The sequence below is a fragment of the Gorilla gorilla genome, chromosome 1, assembly GCF_029281585.2.
Source record: "Gorilla gorilla gorilla isolate KB3781 chromosome 1, NHGRI_mGorGor1-v2.1_pri, whole genome shotgun sequence".
NCBI classification, from domain to species: domain Eukaryota; kingdom Metazoa; phylum Chordata; class Mammalia; order Primates; family Hominidae; genus Gorilla; species Gorilla gorilla.
In genome coordinates, this window is record NC_073224.2 from 207894380 (window position 1) to 207916035 (window position 21656).

Here is a 21656-nt window from a genome sequence, read left to right on the forward strand (position 1 = left end):
AGGAGGACGAAGACTGTGACAGGTGACAGGACTGGATAAGACCCACAAGCCTGGGAAAAAAGGAGGAGGGAAACTTAAGGGTTGAGCAGTATTGTGTCTAGACCCCATGCCAGGCATTTCAGACACATCATTTGCTTCTCAGATCCCATTCAGTAGGTAGCAAATCTTTTTTTTTTTTTTTTTTTGAGATGGAGTCTCGCTCTGTGGTCCAGGCTGGAGTGCAATGGCGTGATCTTGGCTCACTGCAAGCTCCGCCTCCTGGGTTCACACCATTCTCCTGCCTCAGCCTCCTGAGTAGCTGGGACTACGGGCGCCCACCACCATGCCCGGCTAATTTTTCGTATTTTTAGTAGAGACGCGGTTTCACCATGTTAGCCAGGATGGTCTCGATCTCCTGACCTCGTGATCTGCCCACCTCGGCCTCCCAAAGTGCTAGGATTACAGGCGTGAGCCACTGCACCTGGCCAGTAGGTAGCAATTCTTATCCTACTTTGATGGAGTAAACAGGCCCTACAGCTCTTCTTAAAGCAAAAAGCAAAAAAAAAAAAAAAAAAAAAAATTAAAACAAGCTCTGGAAATATGCAAATGATGAGCTGGCATTTGAATTCAGATCTGTTTGGCTTCAGCCCTGTAAGCTTTCCGATAAAATTCTGTGGCTCCCGAGTAGAAATCCTAGCAGACTGAAGGTATAGCGGTCTAGGAACCTAACACCGGCTCCTCAGTCAGTGACTCAGGTTCTGTGCCTCCATTTATATATGATGAGGATGCCATCTGATTCCCTAATTCCCCACCCCAAACTCCTCCCTTGTCAGCCCTGGACTCAGAGCATCCAATGTAAACAACAGGGTGACAAACTCATCGAGGCTGGCCTGTGACTTTTCCAGTTTTAGCACTGGATAGTCCCATATCCCAGAAACTCTCTCTTGGGTAAACCTAGATGATCTGTCATCCTAGACGAACCCCTCATGCAAACATAATGCTTTAATATTTCAAAGCACTTGTGGCTGTGAGAGGTACAAACAGGTCAAAAGAATAGGCCATGAAGTCTGATAGTATAGACCATGAAGTCTTTTTCTAACCATAGGCAAATTTTTTATCCTCCTTGAGTCTCAGTTTTTCTCATTTTCCTGGTACATACGAAGAAATCAGTAAATTATTAGCTGTTATTTACAGTAATCAACAATGAAGACAGAAACAGGCTCAGAGATTAAATAGCTTGCCCAGTGTAAATCAACTGACTTTAAAAAATCCCTTTCCATTATACTTCTGTTCCTGCTAAGGATGAATCCAAGCTCACTAGAATGCCCCAGGCACAGTTAAAATGCAGATAGGCTCTATTCTCTCCCTAAACTCAGTCCTTCCCCTTGTTCCTTTGTTAGGATAAATAACCAGAAGGCATTAGGGAAGAGTACAGTATCAGAAGTCCCTAGCCTCTCAGGAAGCTGAGTATAAATCAACCTAGAAATAGGCCAGAGGAAACCAGAAGCCTATCAAAGGCTGACTTTCCAGTCCTTCAAGGGAAAATGGCAGAACAAACAGCTGGCCTAGTATAGCTGGAAGGAAAGTGAGAGCTAAACAAGGGGGCTTTGGCTCTCTCCCAAAGCTGATAGAAGCTACCAGAGTGGGACCATTCATCACTTGACCAAACCTTTATTGAGGTCCTCAGGGGCAGATATTTGTTGGGGAGAAATATAGTACAGAGGTGGAACAGAAAAAGCCCTACCCTTTATGACCTTTTTGGACAAGGTAAGTAATAAACAATGAAGAGAAAAACAGGTTCAGATGTTAAATAACTTGCCCAAATTAATTGAATCTTCTCACTTGGCTTTCCTCAGCCTTTTATGGAGGGGCAGTGATCACCCTCCCTTGGGAGCCCTCTGGAAGGGTTCAAGGACTCACAGGCTGACACCCATAACACAGGTGTGGTAGTGGGGAAACAGAAAATGGTGGTAGGGTGTTTCAGCCAATTCTATGGGAGGCTAAAGGGAAGCACACATACTGGGAATGGCACAGTAGGAGTTGCCAGTTAATTCCCATCTAGGAGGCCATGCTAGGGATACCCATTAGTCCCCTTCAACTCTTTAAAGTCTTGAACAGTTTAATTGTTAGCACCACAGTCCCCTGCAGCCCTGAGGACTCCATTCTGGGCCTAAAGACTCTTAAGAGATCCTGACTGGCTTTCTGTGGGTAAATCTGACAGATCAAGTAGAGTGAAAGAAAACTGCTGATCTCCTCTCCTGGGTTTCTCTGTGTTCAGCAAATGCCCTCAGGCCAGCCTTTATACAGCAGGTAGCTCTCCAGGTTTCAGGAGTCCTCTGATAGCTGCAAAGACACAAGGTAGAAAATTAAGAAAGCTCCCCTATTAGGGGGCTTCCCAGCCTTCCACCTGACCAGGATGCTTCCCTCACAGTTGCCCCATCCCACAGCACAACTCTACTTGTTTCATTCAGTACACAAGTTTCTTGGGTACACAGATGGGTAGAAAACAGAAGTCCACAGCCTATGAATTCTCTTTTTACTGTCTGTCAGGTAATGAAAATGCAGTCTCACGCTCAGTATCTCCTGTCCTTGGCCATACCTCAGCTGAGTGATCCAGGGAAGAATCAACAAAACCTTTGGGGGGCCTATCCAAGCTTTGAAGCCTCTATAAACAAAGGGAAAAATGCTTTCTGCTGTCCTAGAAATGTGAAAAAGATGAAAAAAAAATCTTTAAAGTCTTTTGAAGAATGGAAATCAGAAAATAGGCATCTTATTATCACTATTATTGGTAACTCAATGTTAGGCTCAAGGGGCGATGGATGTTATGAAGGATTCATCCCAGCACCAAATACTCAGGGTGGACTAGAGGAGACACATCTTAAATCTGCGGCACAGGGAAGGGGCTTGATCTCATGCTAAAACCTATAGCAATGCTCCTCCTTCTTCTTCTTCTTCTTCTTTTTTTTTTTTTTTAAAGAAAGAGTCTTGCTTTGTCACTCAGACTGGAGTACAGTGGCAACATCATGGCTCACTTCAGCCTTGATCTCCTGGGCTAAAGTGATCCTCCAACCTCAGCCTCCATATACGATCACAGACACACACAAACATCCCTGGCTAATTTTTAAATCTTTGTCCCCATATGTTGCTCAGACTGGTCTCAAACTCCTGGGATCCTCTTAATGGCTTGCCAAAGTGCTGGGATTATAGGTGTGAGCCACCATGTCTGGCCAGTGCTTCCGATCTTTTAAATGGCGCTACCATCTCCCTTAGTTGTTCCAGTCAGTAACCTGGAGCCTTAAAATGTTCATTCTATCGCCTAAAAGGTTTTTTTTTTGTTGTTTTTTTTTTTTTTCTGAGACAGAGTCTCGCTCTATCACTCAGGCTGGAGTGCAGGGGCATAATCTTAGCTCCAGTACTGCAGCCTCTGCCTTCTGGGTTCCAGTGATTCTCCTCCCTCAGGCTCCCAAGTAGCTGGGATTACAGGCATGCACCACCATGCCCAGCTAATTTTTGTATTTTTAGTAGAGATGGGGTTTCACCATGATGGCCAGGCTGGTCTCAAACTCCTGACCTCAGGTGATCCGCCCACCTCGGTCTCCCAAAGCGCTAGGATTATCACAGGCATGAGCCACTGTGCCTGACAAAAGTTCTTGAATTCATTGACTTCTCTATGTTTGCAATATTACTCTACTATAGACCTTTTTTGTTGTTGTTGAGACAGTCTCACTCTGTTACTCAGGCTGCAGTGCAGTGGCACGATCTCAATTCACTGCAACCTCTGCCTCCTGGGCTCAAGCGATCCTCCTGCCTCCACCTCCCGAGTAGCTGGGATTACAGGCACGTGCTACCATGCTCGGCTAGACCTTTCTTATTTCTTGCCTAGACTAGCAAGTTTCTTAACAGGTCCCCATAACCATTCTCCACTCATCAGCAGGTTTAAAAATCAGACATTGAATAATTTCATTTTCCACACCCCCCTCCTCCCATTCAAGTTGTCTTCAGTGGGATGTTAGGACTGCCATGTGTTAAGGGACTCTCCTCATATTCTATTCCTTTCACCCACCCTGTGAATCGGAAACCAAAACTCTATGATAAACTTTGCTTTTTTAAGGTCAGCCAGGTGCAGTGGCTCACACCTGTAATCGTAGCACTTTGGGATGCCGAGGTGGGAGGATTGCTTGAGGCCAGATTGCTTGAGGCCAGAAGTTCAAGACCAGCCTGGGCAACATAGTAATACCTTGTCTCTACAAAAAATAAAAAAATAAGCTGGGTGCAGTGGCCCATGCCTACAGTCCCAGCTACTCTGGAGGCTGAGGTGAGAGGATGTCTTGAGCCCAGGAAGTAGAAGCTGCAGTGAGCTATGATCACTGCAGTGAGACCCCATCTGTTTTTTTTTTTTTTTTTGAGACAGTTTCACTCTTATTGCCCAGTCTGGAGTACGGTGGTGCGATCTCGGCTCACTGCTACCTCCGCCTCCTGGGTTCAAGCAATCTTCCTGCCTCAGCCTCCTAAGTAGCTGGGATTACAGGCGCCCGCCACCACACTCAGCTAATTTTTTGTTTTTTTGGTAGAGGCGGGGTTTCACCATGTTGGCCAGGCTGGTCTTGAACTCCTGACCTCAGGTGATCCGCCTGCCTCGGCCTCCCAAAGTGCTGGGATTACAGGTGTGAGCCACCGCACCCGGCCCCTGAGACCCCATCTCGCTCTTTTTTTTTTTTTTTTTTTTGAGATGGAGTCTCGCTCTGTCACTCAGGCTGGAGTGCAGTGGCGCGATCTCAGCTCACTGCAAGCTCTGCCTCCCGGGTTCACGCCATTCTCCTGCCTCAGCCTCCCGAGTAGCTGGGACTACAGGCACCCGCCACCACGCCCGGCTAATTTTTTGTATTTTTAGTAGAGACGGGTTTCACTGTGTTAGCCAGGATGGTCTCGAACTCCTGACCTCGTGATCCGCCCGCCTCGGCCTCCCAAAGTGCTGGGGTTACAGGCGTTAAGACACCACGCCCGGCTGACCTCATCTCTTTAAAAAAAAAAAAAAAAAAAAGAAAAGAAGAAGGTCCAGCTAGGTGTGGTGGCTAACACCTATAAATCCCAACACTTTGGGAGGTTAACACAGGAGGACCAATTTTGCCTAGGAGTTGGAAACCAGCCTGGGCAACAGATTGAGATCTTGTCTCTACAAAAAATAGAAAAAATTAGCCACCTGCCTATAGTCCCAGTTACTTGGGAGGCTGAGGTGGAGGATCACTTGAGCCTGGATCACTTGAGGGTGTAATGAGCCATCATATTGATAAGTGCTCCAGCTTGGATGACAGAACAAGACCCTGTCTCAAAAATAAAAATAAAAAAGGTCCAGATTCGTACCTCGGCTTCAACTTGCTTCAGTCCTATCCTCTGCCTATAATGTGCTGCTCTATGTCCTTTCCCCAAGCCCTCTGCCTAGCTAAGTCTTCCTTTAGATGCTGGCTTAAACATCATTTCCTCAAGGAAAACCACAGTATTAGGTTGTATACCCTCATTGCACCCTGTTCTTTTCTTTGTAGAACTTAACACAATTGAAATTATTTATGTTATTTATGAGATTATCTGTTTAGTGTCTGTTTCCACAAATAGACTATAAGCTCCATGAAGCCAAGGACCATTTTATATTGTTCACCGGCCACTGGATCCCCCGTGTCTAGCACATAGTAGGTGTTCTAATGTATAATAGTGAATGTATTTTTAAAAAGAATGAAAGGAGACATTTGTACTGATTTCTAGAGAGAAGCTTAGAAAGAATCACATCAGAGCATAAGATATTTCTCTTTCTCAAAGGCAGATGCAGAATTTGTTTGCTACATTCCAACCCCAGAGAGCCTGAGACCTGAGGAGCAACCATCTTATACCTAAAGCTAGGCCATGAATAGGAACCATGAAGGCTGCTGGAGTTAGAAGACCCCTGGGAATAATTAGCCCTGTATCTGAACCCAAACTCTTCTATCTCAAGTTTTCACACACATCACAGTGCCTAGAAGAAAGAGACTGGCTACCCTGAGGTGGGCACCAGAGGTTGACAAGGGAACAGCCAATTCAGGCATCTTAATGCAATATTAAGATCAGAAATAGTACCCAAATTTCTGGCAAGGTGCCCTATTTAGCTGATTAATCTGGGCTGATAGACTGGCTGTGCCTCACACTCTATCTAGAAACATCTCAACTAAGCTGTCTTTTTTAAGGAGTCCCTGGACAACCCCTGCCCCCACCCCCAATTTGCCCTGAAAGTGACAAGGCCTCCCTGAAGCAAGAAGCTCCCCAAGGTCTAAGGATGGGGTTAGCGTGTGTACATGAGAACTCCTATCGGCCCATTCCCTGCCTGAGATGCAAAGACAATCACCACAGTACCGGCTAGGAATGAGAAGTACAGTCACTGGTGAGAGGCTAGTGAATCTGTGATCAAGGAATGCTAAGAAGCTAAACCTTAGCAGCACGGCTATGAAATTCACATCCCTTCCAGATACATGTCTCTCTCCTTTTAGAAGAGAGCTGTATATGAAAGCAGAAAGTACATTCAAAACAAACAAAAAAACAGAGAGTGCTACAGTTTGCAGAACACTAGATGAGACTGCATCCTCAGCTTCAGAGCCAGAATAGACAATAGAGTGGAAGACCTCCAGCCCTGGGACTGGAAAATGGATTCTAGAGGTCCGTGAACATTCTTCCCCATTACCTCCCAAAAAGGGTTGAGTCTCCTGCTTGAATGCAGCCTCCTTAGGAGCCAAGAGCAGCAATCAGGCTACGACAGGACTAGGGTGCAGTGCCCCCATAGGCTTGTGCTCCTAAGGGGCCTTGAAGAGCCAGACCTATTTTCTAGGCCAGGAAACAAAAGAATGGGTAGTTAAGGCAGTGTTGTGCACTTCCTCCTCTCCCCCTAAGCAGCTGCTGTCTCAGACAGCTGTTTCCAGCCTGTCTGCTCGATGCTATTAAATATTCATCAGATGCTTGCTAGCTTTAAACATGCAACGACTATTAATCTGAGGAGCAGGAGGTACATGTGGGTCTGAAGAGAAGAGGGGAGGGCTCATATGGATCCAACTATTCTTTTTTTGGAGACGGAGTCTTATTCTTGTCGCCCAGGCTGGAGTGCAATGGTGCGATCGTGGCTCATTGCAACCTCCGCCTCCCAGGTTCAAGCAATTCTTCTGTCTCAGCCTCCCAAGTAGCTGGGATTACAGATGCGCGCCACCACGTCCGGCTAATTTTTGTATTTTTAGTAGAGGCGGGGTTTCACCATGTTGGCCAGGCTGGTCTCAAACTCCTGACCTCGTGATCCGCCCACCTTGGCTTCCCAAAGTGCTGGGATTACCGGCGTGAGCCACCGCACCCGGCCCAGGATCCAAGTTTTTAAACTTCAGGAATCTGGAAACCAAGCCAGGAGTACCAGTCCTATACACCAAAGCCAGGAACTACTTCAGTGTAAGCTGATCATGTGGCCACCCTAGGTACAGAGGAGACTAGCAGGCAGCTAAGGAGGAACATAAAGACTTCAGTCTAAACTCCATCTCTTGGACTCTGTGGTTATCCTAACTTCTAGACATACATTTCTCACTCTGTATACCATGGATAATCATTGCTTCACAGGGTTGTTTGTGAGAATTAAATGAGATACTGTATAATTCTAGGATGTCCAATCTTTTGGCTTCCCTAGGCCACACTGGAATAACTGCCTTGGGGCACACATAAAATACACTAATGACAGCCGATGAGCTTAAAAAAAAAAATCGCAGAAAAATCTCATAATGTTTTAAGAAAGTTTATGAATTTGTGTTAGGCTACATTCAAAGCCGTCCCGGGCCATAGGATGGACAAGCTTGCTGTATATGATACTCTCAGCACAGAATTAGAACATAATTAAGAGCTTAAAATGGAGGCAGGGACCTCATCCATTGAGGACTTCTAGTGGTGAGCAAAGCCTTGCTTAACAATCCATTAAGAGCGAAGTTTCTTTTAGTGGACAGTCAAGAGTTTTGGTTTCCATTTCGCAGGGCGGGCGAAATGAATACGACACAAGGAGATTCCCGTAACATAGGTAAGTCCAGACATCTCATCCTCAAACAACCCAAGTACCAGACAGGAGAGATGAGTCTCCTTTCTGAAAAAGGCAGGAATTAAAAGGCCTTCAGGCAGGAGGGAAGGCAGGAGGACAAGAAGGGGAGAATATCCCCTTCACTCTCCCACAAAGGAGTAGCGCCACTTTATAGAAGGCTTCCTTCCCTTATTTTCCCTACCTTGCCGGTACACTGGTAAACAGATGTGATGTAAGTCACTCTCATGCTTAAGGCATTAAATAGCTCAAACTTTAGAATAAAGTCCAAACCCCTTGACTAATATGTAGCTTCCAAAATCAGCACTAACTTATTCTTCCAATCTCTATTTATAGCTAATATTTGAGTGCTTACTGTGTGTCATGTTAAATGTTTTTTTTTGAGATGCAGTTTTGCTTTTGTTGTGTGCAATAGCGCTATCTGGGCTCACTGCAACCTCCACCTTCTGGGTACAAGTGATTCTCCTGCCTCAGCCTCCCGAGTAGCTGGGATTACAGGCATGCGCCACCACGCCCGGCTAATTTTTTGTATTTTTAGTAGAGACGGGGTTTCTCCATGTTGGTCAGGCTGGTCTCGAACTCCTGACTTCAAGTGATCCGCCCACCTCGGCCTCCCAAAGTGCTAGGATTACACGTGTGAGCCACTGCACCGGGCCTGGTGAATGTTTTATATGCATTAGCTCACTCGATCTTCCCAACAGTGTCGCGAAGTAAATGATATTATCCCCATTTTACAAATGATGAAATTGAGACTTGAAACTGAGGCAGAATTTGAAAGTAGTCTGCTTACACAGGGTATGGTGGCTCATACCTGTAATCCTTACCACTCTGGGAAGGTGCTTGTGGCCAGGAGTTTGAGTCCAGCTTGGGCAACATAGAGACTTGTTTCTATAAAAAATAAAGTCAAGTGGGCATGGTGGCCCATGCCTGTAGTCCTAGCTACTTGGGAGGCTGAGGCAGGAGGACAGCTTGAGCCCAGGAGTTCAAGGCTGCAGCGAGCTATGATCACACCACCGCACCCCAGCCTGGGTGGCAAAGCAAGACCCCACCTGTAATTAATTAATTTAATTAGTCTGCTTAAAGCCATAATAAAGTGTTATTATGCTAAGGTATCCATTTGTCTGCCTGGCAAATTTTGATTATCCTTTAAAATGTAACTTAAATGCTATCACCTTTCTCTGGCACTCCCTAAGCCTTTCTCAGGCAGCTCCTCCAGGCTCCCTGGTATTCAGTTCTGCAAGAGAACATGATGATACACTATTGCAACTATTTTTTAATTTATTATTTTATAGATATATTATTTTTTGAGACAGAGTCTCGCTGTCACCCAAGCTGGAGTATAGTGTCATGATCATGACTCACTGCAGCCTTGACCTCCTGGGCTCAAGAGATCTTCCTGACTCAGCCTTTCAAGTAGCTGGGACTACAGGCGTGTACCACCACATCTAGCTTTTTATTTTTATTTTTTTGTAGAGATGGGAGTCTCACTATGTTGCCCAGGCTAGTCCCGAACTCCTGGACTCTAGCGATACTCCTGCCTTGGGGTTACGGGGTGAACCACCAGGCCTGGCCTGTTTAAAATTTTCTGGTCTCAGTTTCATCATGTGTAAAAATGGGATAATAACATCTACCTCACTGGTGGAGAAAACTACATGGCACAGAGTAAATAGTCAATACATGTCTGAATTCACAAAATGTAGTAATAACATGACTTTTTTTTCAGGATGCATCTTGTATTTGATGTGAAAAGAAACCACTCGGCTGGGCGCAGTGGCTCACACTTGTAATCCCAGCACTTTGGGAGGCCGAGACGGGTGGATCACGAGGTCAGGAGATCGAGACCATCCTGGCTAACACAGTGAAACCCCGTCTCTACTAAAAATACAAAAAATTAGTCGGGCGTGGTGGCGGGCGCCTGTAGCGGTCCCAGCTACTCAGGAGGCTGAGGCAGGAGAATGGCATGAACCTGGGAGGTGGAGCTTGCAGTGAGCAGAGATCGCCCCACTGCAATCCAGCCTGGGCGACAGAGTGAGACACCGTCTCAAAAAAAAAAAAGAAACCACTATGTCAGTTTAATTGGCAGCTTTTTTTCTTTCTTTCTTCTTTTCTTTCCTTTCTTTCTTTACAGCACTTAAAGACACAATTTACAATAAGCAGTCTCTTAGGGTCAATGAAATTTGGAATTACAGAAGCAGCAAGCTTTCAGCACAGAGAATGGACTTTGCTGTACAAAAATGTTGATATGCACCCTGTCCTAATGTGCTATGCAACCATGGTAAATTACCTCACCTCTTCTAGTATCAGTTGCCTAATCTATAAAAATAGGGACACACAGTAGGCATTCAAATTGAGCTCTTCTCTTTTAGCCAAACAAAGCTGCCTATTTTCCCTATCTCACTTTCTTCTTCTTTTAAATGTGGTCAAGATCAGTGGATGGCATAGACTGAGAATAAAATGAGGGAAAAAAAAATGAAAATGACTACTTACTAGTAGTACTGCCAGCAAACAGCAGCCTCTGTAGGGTCATACAAAGTACAGGAACATATCAAGAAGACAGTGAGCCCATGTGTTGCCTAACACACTCTAATCCACATCTTTGGTGGCCACAAAGTTCTAGCAGGTGTTAATGCATCTCTAACTTCATTCTTAGCCTGGGACAGGAGGTGGGATTTGGTGGAAGAGAGTATAAAGGTGGGACAAACCCTAAGCCTGTATCCGTAGGTAAGGAAGGGTCAGAGTATTCCCTCAATAGTAGCTGTCACTGCCAAGTGTCCACCCTGGAGACTCTATGGAAACTGTGGTGGGGGAAGAGAGGGCTAGGAAGCGAGGAAGTTGATGGTGGGAGATGGGCATGCTGGAGCGCTGCCTCTGAACCTCTGGAAAACCACCTATGACCAGGCATGGCAGCTAGAACAGCCTCATTCCCACTTTAGCAGCCTGCAGTATAATACAGAAATAAAAGCATGCTTTGTAGTCACCCATTCTTGGGATCAAATCCTAGCTCTACCACTTACAAACTCTCAGTGATGTAAAAATAATCTGATCAGCTATTATGTATTATTGAACAGCTACTGCCAGAAATTATATCAATAACTTTTAAGTAATAACTACTTCAAAAGGCAGTACACCTACATACATCTGTGGTTAACTGATTTTTGATAAGGGCGACAAGACCATTCAATGAAGAAAGAATAGTCTTTTCAACAAATGGTGCCGGGACAATGGAATATCCACATGTAAAAGAATGAATTTGGGCCGAGCACGGTGGCTCATGCCTGTAATCCCAGCACTTTGTGAGGCTGAGGCGGGCGGATCACCTGAGGTCAGGAGTTCGAGACCAGCCTGGCCAACATGGCAAAACCCCGTCTCTACTAAAAATACAAAAATCAGCTGGGCATGGTGGTGGGCGCCTGTAATCCCAGCTACTTGGGAGGCTGAGGCAGGGAGAACTGCTTGAACTTGAACCTGGGAGGCAGAGGTTGCAATGAGCCGAGATTGAGCCACTGCACTCCAGCCTGGGTGACAGAGTGAGACTCCGTCTCAAAAAAAAAAAAAAAGAATTTGAACCCCCACCCCAGGCCACACACACAAAAGTTAACATAAAATGAATCATAGACCTAAATGCAAGAATTAAAGCTGGGTGTGGTGGCTCACACCTGTAATCTTAGCACTTTGGGAGGCCGAGGTGGGTGGACTGCCTGAGCTCAGGGGTTCAAGACCAGCCTGGCCTGGCCAACATGGTGAAACCTTGCCTCTACTAAAAAATAAAAAAAATTAGCCAGGCATGGTGGCACGCACCTGTAGTACCAGCTACTTGGGAGGGTGAAGCATGAGAACTGCTTGAACCCGGGAGCTGGAGGTTGCAGTGAACTGAGATCATACCACTGCACTCCAGCCTGAGGGACAGAGTCAGACTCTGTTTCCAAAAAACAAATAAACAAACAAACAAACAAAAAGAACTAAAACTAAAAAACTGAGAAAGAAACAAACAGGTACAATCCTGACCTTGAATGAGACAACAGTTTATTACCTATGACAAAAAAGAAAAAACAGATAAACTGGACTTCAACAAAATGGAAAATTTTGGTGATTTAAAGAAAGTAAAAGGACAACCCACTGAATGGGAGAAAATATTTGCAAATCATACATCTGACAAGGGTTTAGCGTCCAGAATATATAAAGAACTTACAACTCGCTAATAAAAAGACAAATTATCCCATTTAAAAGTGGGCAAAGTATTTAGATAGACATTTTTCCACAGAAGATATATAATTGGCTAACAAGCACATGAAAATATGCTCAATGACATTAGTCATTAGGGAAATGCAAATCAAAACCACAGTGAGGTACCACTTCACACCCACTAAAGATAGCTATAATAAAGTAAATGTTGGTGAGGATATGGAGCATTTGGAACCCTCATACATTGCTGGTAGGAATGGTATAGGCTCTCTGCAGAAAACAATTTGGCAGTTCCTAAAAAAATTAAACAGGCCTGGCGTGGTGGCTCATGCCTGTAATCCCAGCACTTTGGGAGGCTGAGGCAGGTGGATCATGAGGTCAGGAGATCGAGACCATCCTGGCTAACACGGTGAAACCCCGTCTCTACTAAAAATACAAAAAATTAGCCGGGTGTGGTGGCACATGCCTATATTCCCAGCTGCTTGGGAGGCTGAGGCAGGAGAATCACTTGAACCCAGGAGGCGGAGGTTGCAGTGAGCTGAGATCGCGCCACTGCACTCCAGCCTGGGCGACAGAGCGAGACTCTGTCTCAAAAAAAAAAAAAAAAAAAATTAAACAGAGTCACCGTATGACCCAGAACCCAGAAATTCTTCTAGGTATATACCCAAGAAACTGAAAACATGTCCACACAAAAACTTATATACAAATATTCAAAGCAGTATTATTCATAATAGCCAAAAAGTAGAAATAATCCAAATGCCTGTCAATGGATCAATGAATAAATGAAACGTAGTATATGCATACAGTGAAATCGCATTTAACAATAAAAAAAAAAAGAACAAAGTAGGGATACATGCTACAACATGGATGAACCTTGAAAACATCCGAAGTGAAAGGAGGCCAGTCAGCTGAGCATGATGGCTCACGTCTGTAATCCCAAACTTTGGAAGGCCAAGGTAGGCGGATCACCTGAAGCACGAGTTCGAGACCAGCCTGGCCGACACGGTGAAACCCCACCTCTACCAAAAATACAAAAATTAGCCAGGCATGGAGGCGCGTGCCTATAATCCCAGCTACTCAGGAAGGCAGGAGAATCGCTTGAACCTGGGAGGCGGAGGTTGCAGTTGCAGTGAGCTGAGATCGCACCACTGCACTCCAACCTGAGCGACAGAGCAAGACTCCGTCTCAAAAAAAAACCCAAACAAACAAACAAACAAAAAAAACAAAAAGGAAGCCAGTCACAGAAGACCACTTATTGTGTAATTTCATTTGTATGAAATCATACAGAAAGTGGTCTTCTGTGACTGGCTAAACCCTTGGACTTAGCCTTCTGGAGGCTAAACCCTTGTCATCTTTAGTGCATGTCCACAAGAGGCAAGTCTATAGAGACAGAAAGCAGAGTAGTAGCCTACGGCTGGAGGGGATAAATAGATTGGTGGAAGACAGATAAAAGACATGGGGTTTCTTTTTGGAATGATAAAGACATTTTAAATGGGCCCTAGTGATGACTGAACAACTCTGTATATACTAAAAACCACTGAATTATACACTTTAAGTGAGAGAACAGTATGGTATGTGAATTATATCTCAATAAAGTTGTTATTTTAAAATTCCGCCAAAACTCTAGACTTCTTTGCCACTAGGACAGTTATGTCTGTCCAAAAAGAATCACTTAAAAATGCTAACATGACCTTTAATTTATACTAACAGAAGCTAACCACAGGCTGCAAACTGGTAAGCTAAAGGCCACATCTGGCATGCAGCAAATGTATTTTATTGGGACCAATAGTATTTTAAAAACTTTCTACCCAGGCTGGAGTAGTGTTGTGATCATAGCATACTGTAACCTTGAACTCCTCGACTCAAGTGATCCTCCTTCCCCTGCCTCCTGAGTAGCTAGGATAAGAGGTGCAAGCCATCATGCCCAGCTAATGCCCAGCTAACTTTTTGTAGAGACAGAGTCTGCTATGTTGTCCTGGCTTGTCTTGAACTCCTGGCCTCAAGTGATCCTCCCAACTCAGCCTCCCCAGGTGTTGGGATTACAGGCATGAGCTGCCATGCGCAGCCAAGAAAATTTTTAGAGATGGGAAAGACAGAGTAATGAAAATGATCTTCAAATACCTGAAAGCATATTGCTTCAGGGGTCCAAAGCAGATTCAGTTTAAATTACTGAGGTACAGGTCTCATTCAAAATGAGAGATAAAATACTTAGAGCCGTCTCTAATGAAATGGGCTGCTTTTGGAAGTAATGTTTCCTATGACTAGTATGAAGTACTATGTTACATGCTATAACCTGGATGAACCAAACACTATGCAAAGTCAAAGAAGCCAATTCCAAAAAGCATATATTATATGATTCCACTTATATGGAATGTTCAGAATAGGGAAACCCACAGAAAGAGTAGTGGCTGCCAACAGCTGGGGAGAGAAGGGAGTTGGGAGTGACTATTAGCAGATGTAAGATTTCTTTTTAGAGTGATGGAAATATTCTGGAATTAAATAGTGGAAATGGTTGCACAGTATAAATATACTAAAAACTACTGCACTGTACACTTTAAAATTGTAAATTTTATGCTATGTGAATTTTTCCTCAAAACAGAAACAAAGGTAGAAAGGGACCAAATGAGATACTTACTAACTCTGTTAGGATATTATGATGCATACAGTGATAGATGTCAGGTATTATCATCAACTTCATTTGATGATAAATGAGGCACTGAAAGGGTTTTGTTTCTGACTAAGGTGACAAAGGCTCACATGAAGCAGAGCCAGGACAGATACCCAATCTTGCCTGTCTCTAAAGCTTACAGAATTGTAATAAAAGTTCACAGGTTGGCCGGGTGCAGTGGCTCACGCCTGTGATCCTAGCACTTTGGGAGGCTGAGGTGGGCGGATCACTTGAAGCCAGGAGTTCAAGACTAGCCTGGCCAACATGGTGAAACCACATCTCTACTAAAAATACAAAAATTATCCAGGCGTGGTGGTGTGCGCCTATAATCCCAGCTACTCCAGAAGCCGAGGCAGGGGAATCGCTTGAACCCGGGAGGCGGAGGTTGCAGTAAGCTGAAATCACACCACTGCACTCCAGCCTGGGCAACAGAGTGAAACTCCACCTTAAAATAAATAAATAAAGTTCACAGGTAGTGAGTGATAGAATTTTACAGAAAACACTTGGATCAATGGGCGAAGCTGCATGTCCAGAACAGGCAGAACACCAGCAGGCCTAGGTCCACAAACAGAACCTGCCTTTCCAAGCAGAGTTCACAGTCCAAATGAAAGGTTTCCCCAAACTTCTAATCCATTTTTCTTCTTCAGACTACCCTAGGAAGAGTTGAGACTAAATTCTCTGCATTCAGGGATTCCCCACGCTAAATTTCCTAGCCATCCATGTGACCAACATCAAACGTAGGACTTGCCAGGTGCCCAGAATCTTGTTCAGTACATATGCCCCTCTCTTAAAGCTTCCATATCTCTCACAGGCTGAGAGGCAGGCTTGGAAGAAAAAGAAATTCCAAGAAGCCAAATTTCACTGTGAAAGGTTCTATATGCCTAGGGCTTACCTAGTTAGGCCTTTCTCCTCAGTGTCATCCTAATCCTAACACCTCAGAGCAGAGAAAAAATCAGCCAGTTAGTTGCTTAATGGCTTCAATTAACAGGAAAGCTCACTGTTGTCACAGCCCCCAACTACACAAACCAGGGAGTCAAACTCCACATCCTTTCTTCTATACCACAATTATCCCTATGAAGGATCTCCTAAGTATAAGAAGTATCCTTTCCCAGCCGGGTGTGGTGGCTCACGCCTGTAATCTCAGCACTTTGGGAGGCCGAGGCGGGTGGATCACCTGAGGTCAGGAGTTCAAGACCAGCCTGACCAATAAGGTGAAACCTCGTCTCTACTAAAAAATACAAAAATTAGCCAGGCGTGGTGGCAGGTGCCTGTAGTCCCAGGTACTCGGGAGGCTGAGACAGGAGAATTGCTTGAACCCAGAGGCGGAGGTTGCAGTGAGCTGAGATTGCGCCACTGCAGCCAAGCCTGGGCAATGGAGCAGGGCTCCGTCTCAAAAAATACAAAACAAAAGAAAACCAAACAAACAAACAAACAAAAAAGAAATACCCTTTCCCTAGATTAAGGACAGTATAGTATAGGGTTAAGATGATAGGTTTTGGCAACAGAAGTCTTGAGCTTGAGTACCAGCCATACTAATTATGGGACCCTGGGAAGTTACTTAACTTCATTAGGTCTAAGTTACTTCTGTAAAATATGGATATTACTGGACAATTGTTTCTGGGCTGCCCAGCATCCATTTCCCTTTCCTAACAACTCACCAACTGCCTTTTGAGGAATTGGTTTTTCTTACGCATGTGACTCAGCTAATCCAGTCTGATATTCCCTCTCTAAAACCTGAATCTTGAGTAGAGGCAGAAAGAGACCCGACATAGTTTGAGTTGTGCCCAAGGAGCCAGTCCTTGTTTCAAGATCGTTCCTGTGGTCTACCACTGTTGTCCCAGTTCCCTGCAGCCACTACAGTTCCCACACCAGATTTTTTAGCCTTCGCACTGAACATTGAGCCCTTAACACCTTTCTAATAAAGTCTTTTTCATTTACATTAGCCACTTTGTTGCTTGCAACCAATGAACTCCAAGTGGAACACCACCTCATCAGGTTATTAACAGGATAAAGAGAGTGGGATTCAACAGATCTAAGTTGATATTGTCTGGCCTTATCAACCACTAGATGTAAATTCAGTATGGACATGTTAAGTGTGGTCATGTTGTAAATAAGGTACAAATGACCACAAAAAAGATTAACCCATTGACCACCTTATAGGCCACCTCCTAGCATAACTGTTTTACAGTTATGATAAAAGGCCCATGTTCCTTAATAGAAAGCCACCTTAACATACCTGACACGGGTCTTCACTACCCATTCTAGTCCAGGAAATGCCTCAGGAGTTTTCAGTCACCTGAAAATGGAGAAATAACAGATCAGTCTTTTGAAGAGGAAGTTTTAAAGACATACAAAATAAAAGATAAAGAGATCCTGCATGCAGTTTACACATTACAGGAGAAACATGCAACTTTGAAGAAATTTTAAGTAAAGTTTCATTGTGAATATCAATATGGGGACCTACAGGGACTCATCCTTACACAGTTTTAAATAGCTGAGCAGAAAGCTTTTGGGGTGCAGCAGGAGGTCTAATCTACAGTCATTGAAATTTTACAATGTGTCATTTAAGATGTCAGACTTTGTGCCCAGGTTACGTTACAGTTCACTTGTGATGGGCAGGATTATTAAGAGTTATGGCTAATTTATGCGGCAACATATGGTTTTTCTTTTTACAGCTATTTTTATTAAACAAGTTTTGCAAAGTTTTAACATTAAAATTAACAGCTAAAGAATTGTTTATGCAAGTTGCTGTCACAGTTTATGTAAAAGAGAAATATGTGCTATTAAAATCAGACATTTAGGTTACCTTTGGTTTTTTGCGATGCATGTTAGCTTTACACATCCTGATTCTCTTGCGATAATTTTCCTTTAAAAAGGGGGGTATAGAGTGATCTCTTTTCATCAAAACAAGACATAATGCCCTGAAAGCTGACTTCAAACCATGGTTGAAAATTCAGTTATTTACATTTTATCACAATCTACAAATACATTTTTTTGTTGGTGTGTTTTAAAAAGAAAAAAAAAATGTCCATCATGCACTGCTGCAGGCAGCTTGGCACTTCAATACAAGAGGATTTTTCACCCCCGAGCAGTTTAGGTGGCTCTCTTAGGGAAGCCATGAGAACCCTGAGAATCAGCATAGACTAGAAATGGTACCAACCAATTCCATCACTTCCTCTCTTGGTCTCTTAGGAGGGGGTTCAGAGCCAGCCTATCATGCCAAATCCTGCCCCAGCCCAGCTGAGTTATCAGCATTTCTGGGATTGAAAGAGAAAACCCTCAAGGGCACCCAGAGTTGGCTGAACTGTCATGCCTAAAGGCAGATGCTGTCCCCTTCTGAGCTCACAGAAATTATTTGGTGTCACACTTTAGAGCCACCTAGGGGTTCTACAGAAGGTGCAAACCAGGCTGGCTTGCACTTTTAAATACTGAGACCTATCTATGGAAACCAATCCAAGTTTCAGCTGAGTTGAAAACTCTCCATAAATTAGAATTTTTGATAGGATTGGATACAACAGCTTCCAACAACTTCCAGGGGGTGAAAAAGCTTTGGTTATTTTTAAACTAAAACTTAACAACTCCATCAACTTTTTTTTGGTAAACTTAAAATAAAATCCCCCCCACCACTTTTAAGAATGTTTCCAACTTTTAACAAGCCCATTAACTTTAGAGTTAATTTAAGTTTATTTGAAAGAGAAAACTATTTTATGGTCCACCCAAAAAAATGACAATTCATCACATTTACTTTGATTAAAAAAGGACTAAACTTTATTGACAAACTGCTGCAGACATTTTGACATAAGTTTAAGCTACCTATTTAGGCAGACTTACACATGTAGCATTTAATCTTCCGAGAACAAAATGGGAGGACGGTACAAATCCAATTAGGACTTTAACTTATGTACAAAGTGGATTTTGATTCCTTTTTCATTCAGCTGCAGTGTCCCTTTTTATATCATGCTAGTGTTGAGACATACTTGACTAACTTGGGAACAGTTCGATATATTGACAACCGTCAACTTAAGAAAATCAACAGCTTTTGGCCCCAGCGTCCAAGTGAACTTTTCATGGAGTGCAGAATCTCAAATGGACAAAATACTTTGTCTTTTTAAATACTGAAAATTTAATTATTAGTACTATGACTGAAAGATTCTTCATGGCTAAAAAGCTCTGCATCAAACTCAATTCAGGAGGCCTTCCCTCCCCACCACCATCAACCTCTTCAAAACCTACTCCCTCCCCCTAAGTATCTCTCAACACAGTATGTCTGGGGCTAGATTTCAAAACCCACGTAATGAAAAAGTCAGTTTTACAAGCCTAATTTTGTTGTTTTTTTTTATATCAATTAACGTTAAAAATTGCATCAACTATTTAATTCATGAGGATCTTTCATATTAAAATTTAACCTTAAGATTCAACCGCCATGTGCTTTTATAAAGGAAACATTTTTTAGAGACGTCTGAGCTCACTTTTACATGGTGGTGCCTACTGCCGTTAATGTTTGTGATTTTAAATCTTAAACAGCCCTGAATTTTGAAATGTAGCCTAGTTTGGGATTCTGCAACTACAACTTTACGGGATGCCTCAAATCAAAACTAAGAGAAACTTAACAAGCCTTTACTTCAGAACCTTTAAGCAAGCAATGTCATTTTTGAAACTAACAGGTTTGTGTGTTTTTTTTTTTTACTCAACTTTTTTTATTATAAAAGGTACACTTCTGTTTATATTTAAACAACAAAGAAAAAAGCATCTACACACTTAAAAAATTAATTCAATATTCCTAAATCTATTTTAACTCATTTTAAAATACTACATACAGAAGCCAGAATGCAGAGTTAAGAATGGAATAAGGTGGGGAGAAGAAGGGGACCACGAAGAAAAACACTTAGACAATTACTTGTCTGTTGTGGGTAAAGCAACAGGAATCCTGGGAGATACAAGAAATCAGTAACAACTTTGCTCATAACTGATATTTTCCCCTCATGTTTGTTTTTAATAACGTCCATATGGGTGCTCTCTGTATGCTCCCTTCACTGGCCTAGCAGGAGGGGCCTTCAGCGACGGCCTGGTCCCATTCCAGTCGTCCTGGCCTGTGGGGAAAACAAAGACAGTTTATAAACCACGTGGCGACAGCACTTAGGGATAAGCAGGGATAGGTCACATAGTAAAGATCACCAAAAACACTGAGTTTCTTCTAATGTCTTGACACTTCCCCTGGTGTTCCTTGCTCTCTACTTGGCTTGGCCCTCTTGGGCAGCCTGGGCAATTTTTCAGTTTTGAGTGGAAGGACAGAAGGGAACAAATCCAAAAAGGCTGCCATTGACTCTGGAGTAATCTCCCACAACGAGGTTCTTCATAGACAAATGTGATCTGTACTCCAGTCCCCAAACCTGGAGATACCCAACACCTTGCTTGAGACAGTGAGGAACTCACTAATCTTAGTGAGTCTGCAATGGCCTTTCCTGTTCCCAAAACAATTTGGCAGGTACCCTCAGGTAAGGTGGGAACACTTCTGGAAGTCTTTCAGATTGGAAGCAGGCAGCCAGCCCCACTTCCATGCAACAGCAAGTCATGTTTCCTTACGGAGAAGTGTCCTCTAGCTCCCTGGGAAAAGCAAGCAAGGGCCACTTTCCATGGGGCCCTCCACCAGCAGAGCTGATACTGCTCTCTCTGGTAGAGGGATGTGCAATCAAATGTTGCACTGACAGCACTGTTTAAGATAATTCCAAGGCTGCATGCGGTGGCTCACGCCTGTAATCCCAGCACTTTGGGAGGCCAAGGCAGGCAGATCACAAGGTCAGGAGTTCGAGACCAGCCTGACCAACAGGGTGAAACCCCATCTCTACTAAAAATACAAAAATTAGCCAGGCGTGGTGGCGCATGCCTGTAATCCCAGCTACTCAGGAGGCTGAGGCAGGAGAAGTGCTTGAACCTGGGAGGCAGAGGTTGCAGTGAGCTGAGATTGTGCCACTCCACTCCAGCCTGGACAACAGAGCCAGACTCCATCTCAAAAAAAAAAAAAAAAAGATAATTCCTTATCTCCTTTCTTAAGTCAACAGGTGAGAGAAGCCAGACAATGTGGTTCACATCCTCAAATGGTTCTCCTTTGTGACAGGGAAAAGCCTGAGGAATATGATCACATAATTCTAGAGGTGACCTCTTATGAAAATAAATTGCGTTAAACTTATTCTTCCCACACCTTACACAGGCTAGTTCATCCCTGAAGTATTTTTCCAGCTGCCTGTATTCACAAGTATCTGCCTCCATCTCTATAGGCCTCAAACTCCTATATAGATCTAAAGTCACACAGAACCCTAATTATACCCCTAGTATAACACACATGTCCATCACTTTCCAAGTGGCTTCTGGGTATCAACAAGACAGTTTCTTTTTCTTTTTTTCCTGATGTATACAGATCATCCTGGACAGTTTATTTCTCTAATTCTGTTAATCAAAGCAGAGATCAGAACAGATTAACTGTGGCAACATCGTATCAGGAGCATAAAGAGAAGCCTGCCTCTTTCAGTTTGGTCTTTTCTCCAGCAAAACAGAAATGCAATTTAGTCAAACACATACAGAGGCCCCACTGTACTGCCTCACTGATGGAGGGAAATACTTGGGTGCAATCACACACAGTGTTAGTGATTGGCAACTGTCCAGTGCTATTTCGCTAAAACTGGTAAAAACAGTTTCCTTGGGCAAGCAGCTGATTGGCTACTTCATACTGTGCTGAGTTGGGCTCAGCTTGTC

General features: G+C 43.7%; 1 protein-coding gene across 4 annotated transcripts in view; it reads right to left on the reverse strand.

Annotated features, from left to right (window-relative positions):
• Positions 1 to 1634: 1634 nt before the first annotated feature.
• The window catches only part of KHDRBS1 (KH RNA binding domain containing, signal transduction associated 1), a 47269-nt gene continuing 27247 nt past the window's right edge, over positions 1635 to 21656 (reverse strand). Inside the window, exons 9-12 of one of the 4 annotated variants that reach the window (XR_010131784.1) lie at positions 19804 to 19996; positions 17143 to 17202; positions 9229 to 9290; positions 1635 to 2677 (exon numbers count right to left, since the gene is read on the reverse strand). Coding sequence is in view for 1 of the 4 variants with exons in the window: in XM_004025352.5 (XP_004025401.1) it covers positions 19899 to 19996 (98 nt within the window). In the remaining 3 variants the exon portion in view is untranslated. Of the gene's footprint in view, positions 2678 to 9228; positions 9291 to 17142; positions 17203 to 18646; positions 19997 to 21656 lie in introns of those variants that run through there. The other 3 variants (XR_010131782.1, XR_010131783.1, XM_004025352.5) reach the window with 3 other exon arrangements.